At 40.1% G+C, this 10521-nt stretch overlaps 1 protein-coding gene across 1 annotated transcript; it reads right to left on the minus strand.

Moving 5' to 3' along the window:
- Nucleotides 1-3116: 3116 nt before the first annotated feature.
- On the minus strand, nt 3117-10021 carry cnot11 (CCR4-NOT transcription complex, subunit 11). Its single transcript, XM_028996338.1, has 7 exons — nt 9556-10021; nt 8834-8998; nt 7784-7936; nt 7223-7437; nt 6294-6496; nt 4457-4553; nt 3117-3749 (listed from the first exon to the last, which is right to left on the minus strand). The coding sequence occupies exons 1-7, from the start codon at nt 9872-9874 to the stop codon at nt 3552-3554; spliced, it is 1350 nt and encodes a 449-aa protein (XP_028852171.1). The 5' UTR covers nt 9875-10021; the 3' UTR covers nt 3117-3551.
- Nucleotides 10022-10521: the final 500 nt, after the last annotated feature.

Below are 10521 nucleotides of genomic sequence, written 5' to 3' on the forward strand. Positions count from 1 at the left end.
GGGTAATATGTAGTGCAAGGTTATAAAGTAAACGTCTCTTCAGACTTGAGCTCATAAGTTTAATAACGGGTTTTAATATATGTCGACATATTTTTTGGGGAAAGGAATTTTAGGATATTTTATTTTATATATGTGTCATTGTCAGAAAACTGGTCTGATCCTGAAAGTGAGAATCCCCTCTCTCTAAATTCACTGGAGGCTGATGTCACTAAGTATGATTGTCATTGCACAATCAAACTTAGTACAATATTACAACAAGATTGTGGTCCTGCCCACCACCCATCATTGGCCCTACCTTCACCTGAATTGCCAGCTCTAGCAGGGTTGCCAGGTCCTTCTCTTTGCTTCATGTCACTTGGCCCCTTCGATCCCAGTATTGTTGCTAGGTTTGCTGCCAGATTCCTCTAAAGAATGTGATACAATTCCACAACAGATCTGCTATGATCAGTTCATAACGAATGATGAACTATGAGTTTAATACCAAGCCTTACTTCAGTACCATAAATATATGAAAAATTATCAGACTTTTAAACAGTATTAAACATTTAGAGGAACAAGTAAGCTCACTGAGAAAAAGAAAGCATTCACCCTGACCTTGAGTTTTGAACCTCCTAAGTGTATGATTTGAATTTGCAACAGAGAGCAGCAAATCCCTTCCAATAAATTCCATCCTAGTTCCAAGACACCTAGACAAAAGCTGAGATACAGCACCAATACAGTTGCTCACACGTGCTCAAACCAGATTCTGCTTTACATGAACTGCATTTGATTATCATTTTATTGTGGCTCTCATGAACAGTGCAATTGTCAGTATTCAAAAGTCATGATTAAGGTGTTTCTGCAAATCTAAGATGGAATTTCAGAGAACTACCCTGACTACCTTTGAAGTTTACATGATATAATACAGTGATTAAAGTAATTACAAATTCAGTTAATTAGGTGTTTGCTGATGAAAGTAGCACAAGTTAACATTACTCATTTCAAATCGAACTCTTGTTGGATCTACAGTACACTTTTGGGAAAATGAATGCAAAGGTACTGATGTTGGGTTCATGTGGAGTTTATTGTTCTTTCTTCACTAGCAACGTAAATAGAACATTGAATAATTAATAAGTGCAGCTTTAAACTCTTCCATGATTTATCTTTATACAACATGCAGAGAAAAGACTATTTGTACATTTAAGACCATCATTGACTCCAGATCATAAAAAAAATCTCCCCTGAAAATTTTATTCTTTGGTCAAATAAAGAAAAAATATAGTTGTGTATCATGAAATGCTTGTGTAAATCCCAGACTTCACATACTTGAATGTTCTGTGCAGGAGGGCCTTCCCATGATCTTACCTTTGAGCCAATGGAAAGCAGACAGGTCAGATTAAGAAATGCGTGTGTGGGTGAGAAAGCTACTGCAGGAAAGATGGAACAGAGAAATACTGCAGGCCGAGCTTTGCAGGGCTTTGGGTGATTTGCTATTATGCTTTTACTAATAAACCATAAATACATTTCAGAGTCCTTCAGTCAAGGAAGAAATTCCATGGTGCAGTCTCATTTCCTCCCAAGTCTCTGGGGTCAGTTCTAACATGGAGATAACTCCATGTCCTAATAAACATCAACATTGGACTACTGACAAGTTTCCACCTCATCAATATGTGGTTTCAATTTGCGAGATATCATTTGGACAGGCCACAGAATAATTGATGAGACAGCTGTTCTCTTTGACTCTAATGTCTGCCACATCATTTTAATGCAACAAAAATAAATGTAGTTATATTGAAACAATGCCGTGGCAAACACGTGCCGTAATCAAGACTGTCCAACCCCCGCCCACCCCAAAATTCTTTTCACAATTTACCAATTTCAGATGAGAAGGTGTTAAAATCAAAGAAGCTAGTTTTTACAACAGGAAAAATAAAAGTGACATCCAGCCACTCATGATTGGTGTGGCGTCTATGGAGAAGGTCCCTGTATTCAGGTTCCTGAGCACTGAGCTGGAGGATGACCTGACCTAGAGCGCAAACGCCAAGGAGCTGCTGAAGAAGATGCAGAAAATACTACTTTCTGAGAATTCTCATGAAAAAAACAAGCTCCCCAACAATCTGCTCTTTTGAATAGGGTGGTAGTAGTCAAGTAGCTAAGACACTCGTCTATGCACCAGAAGAACCAGGTTAAAATCCCACCTACTACCATTTTGTCCTGAGTGTCTCCAGGGGGACTGTCCATGTCACAACTGATTGTATGTTGCTCTGGATAAAGGAGTCTGGTAAATACCATAAATGTAAATCCTCTGCAAAATCATCAGGTCAAACAATTGAAAAAACAATTGACTGCCCCCTCCCACCCTGGAACAAATGTACACCTCACAATGCTGCAAAAAAGCATTAGACATTTCATAGGACTCATGACAATGAGGTCATTGCCACTTGTCATGAGGCAAAAGATAGAGAGCAAAGAAAACCTAGACAAAATTATCTATATATGTGCTATATCTCCATAAAATGTGCACCTTTACACAATTCAGGTCATGATCCAGCAGTGGTGGCCTAGCCAATTAAGGAAGCGGCCCCGTAATCAGAATCCCTGAATCTTGTTACCTCCCATTTCTATTCAAAGAAGTCAGAGTGGCATGGGGAGTTTACATCGTTTAATGTTAAAAATTTATATTTACAATTAAACTTTATATTCAGACTTATTTATATTTGACTAGACTATTAAACAATTAACAATACTGAATTAGGAAGAAGCTTGTTGCACAACAGCATCAATCCTCTTCATAATCCAATTACTGGAGAAAAGGAAAAGTTGCACCGAGGTCCCCCTTAACTGGGGCAGTTGCCTAGCGGATCCGCCAAGGTGCCACCTTGCCTGATCCGCCAAGGTGCCACTGAGCAAAAGCACCATCTTCACACACTGCTCCCTGGGCGCCTGTCATGGCTGCCCACTGCTCACCAAGGGTGATGGGTTAAATCCAGAGGACAAATTTCACTGTGTGCACTGTGCTGCTGTGTATCACATGTGACAATCACGTCAGTTTGATTTTAGTGCTCTTAAATTTGCATAATGTTGCTTCTGAAGTGTGAATTTGAACACAGCTATGGAGAAAACTAAAACAACTCCAATTTTTTATTATCCAGTTAACGATTTATTGGGTCCATATGATGAGCATTAAACTCATATGCAGAATCTGCAAATTGGTTTGTTCCGGTGAGAAATCCATTCTCCGTCTCGTTTGTACTGGATGACTCGCGACGGGCTACTCCTACATCACCGCTCTGCAGTCATTTGGTCAGGACACTCTTCTCCCAGGATAACAGAGGTTCAAATCTCCTCAACAAAGGTCATGATGTACTGAAGGACACTGCCACTTTTTTGCCAGACCTTTGTCAATACATTACAGTGATCATTCAGACAGATCTGAATGAGATTTTGATGCCTGATACTGGTGCCACCCATAGATGGACTCTAGGAGCTCAACCTTGTAAGCTTGACTACTGACAGGCACCAGTGTCTCCAAAAAGGGCCACAGTTCGAAGCTGTTTTTGCTGGGTCAGGCACTATTTGGCTGGCTTGATGTCAGCTGGGGCTTCGCCACTGTCCAATGTCTTCAGCAGGCGAAAGAGTCCAGCAGCCTCACGAATCCGGCTGAACTCTATGCAGAATGCCTGAACCTCAATGAAGAGATCCTGAACATTTATGATCTTATTTCTGATGAGCGACTGCAGGAACACGCATACCAGACGCACAAGGCGGTTCTACAAGGAGGGGACAGACAAAACATCATTAAGTACACAGTGACAATGTTTTTCTTAGCAAATTTGAACAAACTACAGTCTGATCCAGTGTGCTTTATATATTTTCTTTATCATATTTTCCCCACAAATAATGCTCTTAGTTTAATTTAATTTTTGGGCTCATCTTAATTCACAATCAATTCAAAGCTCAAAATTACATACAAGATTTGATTTACAAATTATTCTAAATTAAAGAAATTCATAGATTAACAGATCAATTTTCAGTTCAATCAATATACTTGTAGGAAATGCAACCTAAATATGTAAATATACTGTACAATGCAGAACTTTTTTTTAGCAAGAAATATGTTTCATCATGAACATCACAGACATTACATGCATTCAGGCTGTATGGCTCCTGAATCAAGGCTGTTGCACAATTGAGTGGTTCAAAATGGAAAATTTCCAGAAATGTCAAGAACAGGAGTAATCTAGAGTGCCGTATTAACAAATTTTGGATCAGTAGAGAGGAGAATGAAGAATCTGTGACAATTTATAGGAAAATTTTTAGCATTTTCTTTATTTTACTAAATACATTACTGAAGTAGCTTTAGACTAAATACATTACTTTTATATTAACTTTGTGGTGGAAGAACTGATACTGCCTATATCAACATCTGTGTGTTGTATGTTGCCATCATATCATACTTATTTTTAATTATATCTACCTGCATGTATTTGTCCTTGATCTGCTCACAGGTTGAGATGCAGTTAGATATGTAAAGATGGATGAATTCAGGAGGAAGATCTACTGCTGTAGTTAACCTGCAAAAAAGCACACACACACACACACACACACACACACACACACACACACACACACACACACACACACACACACCTTGAGTACAGATTCCTTATAGTCATCCTCTAACTAAAAAATTGTACATTAAACATGTTTCTGCTTAAATTGGTAGGATAATGTCTGAAACAAACGGTTGCCTGTAGACACTTGGGTATGAACATAAATCTTAAGTATAACTGTAAAATGCTGCAAGCACACCTCCATCCATGTTTCACTCTGCAGTCTGCTTGCTGTTACAAAAATGGGCAAAAATTAGTAGTTCTTGCTTCAGTAACTTGCTCCACTGGTCAATAATTAGGGATGGACCAACCTGATAATCAGAATCTCTATCGATGTGTCACACAAATGTATCATAAAGAGAGACATATCAGAAGAGCAGCAAAGGCCACATGTACGAGACTCCTTGAAAATCCACAGCACGGGAAAATTTGAATAATTTTATGCACTGCACCCCCTACATACAAAACTGTTAATATTAAAAAAAAATCTGCAATGGGGCGAGAAATCAGTGAATCAGGCACTCAACCACACCGTTCACAGTTCATCAGCAACATAGAGCATGTAAACATGTTTACAATATCATAAAATCGTCATAAAAGGCCCAAACTACAAACTCGATTAATTGAAGCTTGCACAATTACTAGGGCAGATTGTAATATTGTTTTTTTTTTTTTTTGGCAGAGTTTACTGATGCAAACACAGTGCCTTGTGTGGCCTTGACCAAGCCCAGAGTCCAGTGGTTGCTGTGATTCATTTTCTCTTTGCCACTGAGCAAAGCACCATCCCAACACACTGCTCCCTGGGCGCCTGTCATGGCTACTTAATGCTCACCAAGGGTGATGGGTTAAATGCAGAGGACATTTCATTATGTCACTGTGTGCTGTTTCTCGCAATGACAATCACTTCACTTTCACCTACTCATGTTGCCATTTATCTACTTTTGTCACTGTCTCTCATCCTAGACAAGAATGTGACACATTGTGAGTAAGCTTTTGATTTTTTAGGTCTGATGTAATGCCCAGAGTTAAATTATTGCTGGAAAACTATCTAGCATTGCATGTAGTGACCTAAATAATAAATACATAAATGCTTCCAATTTGAAATTTGCTTTGTCAACAGGAAGGAGGAAATTAAACTGTTTAGAATAGACTGAAATTTCCAGGTGGAGCTTTGTTCTTGTTCTAATCATTTGAATATATTTACTGACCTGAATTACATCTAAATAAGGAAAAACACATAAGGACACCTGCAATACCGAATCTCAGAATGCCAAGGTGCCACGGAGCAAAGCAGCATCCCCACACACTGCTCCCCGGGCGCCTGTCATGGCTGCTCACTGTGGTGGAAATTAATAAAACATTGGGAGCCCTGCTACATGTGACAGAAACAGTGTGCAAGTTCATTTAAAGAAAGCTTTAACAAATTTATTTCAAAGCCATTTCACATACAGGAGAGTCCAATTTGCAGAGCCCCCAGAGCAAAGAGCAAAATTTGAGCTGCCAGCAACAATGACAGCTCCATCATTCATCATAACAACAGTTGATAAGGGAGATGTGCAAAAGGTTCAGAAGCAGGGTGTAAAGTGTACTTCTTCCTTTAGGAAATAATAATGTACGTACAATTTACAAAGGAGTTCAACTAGTTATCAAACCCCAGCTCAGTCCTGTTGTAACCTTGAGTTGGGAAACATGCAGACTGACCTGTTGACCACCTCCATGGAGTGCAGGGACATGTCCATGTTGACCAGCACGCTGAAGTACTCTGTGATCTGACTGGAGGGCATGAGCTTCAGCAGCATTTCTATAGCAACCAGAGGGTTGTTCTCCACCAGGTCAGGAAGTTTTGCAGGGGTCAGTCCGATGTGGTAAACAAGCTTGGGATCTTTCTCCAGCTCACCAAGCAGCTGGAAAAAACATAACAGTACATCTTGCTCAGCAAGGTTTGAGAGAGAGAGAGAGAGAGAGAGAGAGAGAGAGAGAGAGAGAGAGAGAGAAAGCAGTTCTCTAAATGGCCACATATACCGGCCACCGGCCATTCCCAAATAATATCCGTGAAACTGATTCCTTAAACTGTTTAACTGAAACACAGGTCTATGCAGCAACACAGAGGTCATGCATGTTTTGACACATAAAAAGGTTGCAATCTTTAATATAATAATTTGCTGTATGGATTTTCTCTGTTGAATGTTGTATATACATAATTAATGTAATTTGCCACTAACACACAGCGATATCGGTCAGATATATATAATTTTCCATAACTGTCGGTCACTTGCAAGGTTAAATCTTCTGCAAGATATTGATCTAGTACTCTCAAGATAACTTTTGTTTTCTTAAGAAAAACAAAATTTGTAATGTTAAGATGATTAAAACATTTGTGATCTCAAAATAATCATTCAAAATAAGTTTAAAAAAAAGAAAGAATACTATTGCATGTCCTCTATGGACTTCCATGTTACCCCATCATCACATTTTTGGTTAGGCCACTTCAGGCAGACACTGTAAACGTTCAGACAGACACTGTAAACAACATCATGTATGCTTGTAGGAACTGTAGGAATAGCACTGCCAGGACAAAGAAAAGTACTGTAGACACTTGACTTCAACGCTGGTAATCAAACATGGATTACCTGTGTCTGCTGGGCTGCAGACAGGGGGCTTTTGAATGCTTTGGCCATGATGCGTTTGATTTCCAGGCCGGTGCCATTCTTCACACACATGGAGCGGTCCCACTGTACCCGCTGCTCTGGCTCACTCACACCAACACTTGGGCTCAGCCACGCCAGCTCGTCCTCACAGACCAACAGCGGCGGCGGCGGCCGGATGAACTCTGGCCGGAAATGGCCTGAAGGAGAGAAATCTGGGTTCACTACTTCACAGAGATACTGGTCATAAGGGAGCATTCCTTTTAAAAATGCTTATTAGGACCTTAATGATATGTACACTGACACTAAAACAATAAAATGTTCCAGAAGGAACTGTTATACAAACCACCTGAACCTGCATCAATCCTTACTCCAATTACATTACCAATGCACCAAAACACATTTCTATTTCTTAATTGATGTGTAATTTGCTTAATTATTATTCTACTTAGTTAATAAATATTACATAATCTATTCTATTCAGTGTGTGGAGAGAGTTTGTTAAAGGGATGTCCACCAGGTCACCGATTAAAGAATTAGACTTACTCTCCAAGGGTGGGCGTGGTCCAGTTGCTAGAGACTCTATGATCTGATTGGCTATGGAGCTGTCAAAGCCAGAGTTGGATGAATCTGGATCAGGATCACTGAGAATGCTGGGAAAACTAGCCTTACTCTGAGTGGGCAGCTCAGACTGTCGCTCTGAAAAGCACAAACACAGATAGACACACACCCTTCAAATAATGAAATAAGCATGCACATGCTGTCTCAAGAATTGGAAAACAACCACTCAATTGTTAATAACTGTACACAGATAGTAGAAGTTGCGGGCCTGGCGCATATATGGTGCGACCAAACAGGAAGAAGCTGCAGCCCTGTGCCCATATTTGAAAGAGGACTTGAGTTGTGTGGTAGTGAGTGTTACTGCATTGGGCTAGTGTGCATGAATCTCCATTTGAATTAATTTAACACCTCTGCATCCGTGCGCTTGTAGATGCTGTCGACTGAATAGTGAGAAGAGAGAACAAATGTTGATTAATTATATTTCATTTATGTTCAACAATAAATTGATGACTGGCATTTTAAATAATTAATTAAGAATAAGTTTGAGTTTTTGCAGATGTTTGTAATTTTTGTTATCTATTCAAAGGATTTTCCACTTAATTAAATTATATATTATGTTCAGATTGACATCTAATAGAATTGCAAGAGCAACTTATCCTTGGAAAGTGTAATATGTACAAAGAAAAGATCAAGAAGTTGCATTTTTAATTGGGTAGAATCAAGATCAAATTCCCAAGAACATGAATCATTCTCAGTTTGGAGAAACTGCACTAATCTTGGTATACACTACAATGCTTGGTATAGACTATAGCTGCATAGCACAACCCTGAAAATGTTAATGTGATAAAACAATTTACACATCAATATTTTTATTCAGCATAATGCAACTGAAGAACAACAGTATCAAGAAATATAGCAAATGCGTAATAAGGCAAAATGATATTTAAAGAGGTGCATGAGGATGTTGGTATGACTTCCAGAACCAACATTCCTAATCAGAACTAGTTTATTTGGTTCTAATGGCCTTAAGATCACCTGCTAGAGCAAGCTGCAGACCACTGATGTCTATAGTCTGTGGAGTCGAGCCCATGTCCATGCAGGACACCTGTCGTGGCGTCTTCTTAAATAACTCACGCGGAGGCGCCAGCATCAGCTGGGACAGGAAGTACTTCTCTGGCAGAGTGATGGATGGTAGGAAACCTAAAAACAGTGGTGAGTGCCACAAATCAGTCCTGAAATATTTTCATGTTGAAAAGCATAAAAGTTAAATGTAGCACTGCAATGGACAGAACAGCAGCCAGACAGAACGAAATGTGCCCGCTGCTTTTAACCCATCAGTAGGCAGTAGCCAGCCATGTAAGGTGCCCGGGGAGCAGTGTGTGGGTACAGTACTTCAGTGGCACTTTGGTGGTTCGGGATTCAAACCCGCAAGCTTCTGATTACGGCTCCATTTCCTTACCCTCTAGACCATTATTACGATAGTAATAATGAATGAATTATGTATTTAATTACTAAATCACGTATTCAGCGCGAAAAAAACCCATCTCAATACACTTAAGCAAAAAAACGTCCAATCCATGCACGCAAGACCTCGTAAAAGACTGGATTTAGAGGATCTGCTACTGCTCACTTGGCGCCAGAAAAAAAAAGTATAAAAATGGCAAAACGGGGGAAAAAAGTTTAAAACATCTAGTCCCTTAAACTCTAACATACACACACGCTGCCCTGCAGTGGAGGGTGTTCCAGCATCTGCTTACCAGACAGCGGCTTCTCCTGCTCCTCCCCCGCCGAGGACGGGTTGAGGATGTGGGCAAAGACCGCTGCGAACGGGCTGGCGGCCAGCGGCTCGGTGCGGTACATCTCCCACAGCAGGTACAGCGCGGTGAGGCGCTGCGAGGAACTGGGCAGCAGGTCCGGCTGCTGGAGCAGCATCACGAGAACCGAGCCAACGCGGAAGTGCTCGGCCTTGCCGAATAAGTGGTGGAAGGCGGTGGACAGGCTCTCGAAGGTGCTGCTGCACGCGTCCTCGCATATGATACCCAGCAGGTTGGACAGTTCCTTCGGCGCCAGGGTCATTTTTTTAATCGTTGCTCTTAAAAATTTACCGGATATTTACACCGCTTAGTTTTTCCTCAAAAGTCTTCAAGTGATCATAAAACTAACACAAATCGCAGAACTAGGTAAAACTAACCGACTAACACCCAACACTCGGGCTACAGGAAGTAAAACCCCTGTTTCTTTTCCGAGGTCGCTTGGTGCGCAAAGATTTGTGGGATTTGGAGTATGTTGTCAAACGTGGTTATGGTTTCGCTCGTTGTTAGCGGTGAATATCACCGATACCGACTTTAATTTATACAATACAAATTTAAGAAATGTTTACATACAAAAACGGACCAATCCTGTAGTGGTTAGAATACGTTTTGCAGGTGGAATTATATTCTGTGATTTTGTTATATCATTAAAAAACGTAAAATAAACTTCCTTCAAAAAATCATTTTAATCCACTGTGCACAAATGTGAAAGTTCATCTTCTAAGCCTGTTTCACATGCACGTTCTCATATTCTTTACTGAGGACTGTTTGTGGAATTTAAGATACTGATGAATCAAGTTGTAATTATAGCCGGCCATAATGTTTATATGATCTTGTCTTTAGAAGGACTAGCAATAAGAATAATAATAAGAAAAATGATTTAATAGGGTATAACTAATAGCATTTTGACTA

The sequence above is a fragment of the Denticeps clupeoides genome, chromosome 11, assembly GCF_900700375.1.
Source record: "Denticeps clupeoides chromosome 11, fDenClu1.1, whole genome shotgun sequence".
Lineage (NCBI taxonomy): Eukaryota > Metazoa > Chordata > Actinopteri > Clupeiformes > Denticipitidae > Denticeps > Denticeps clupeoides.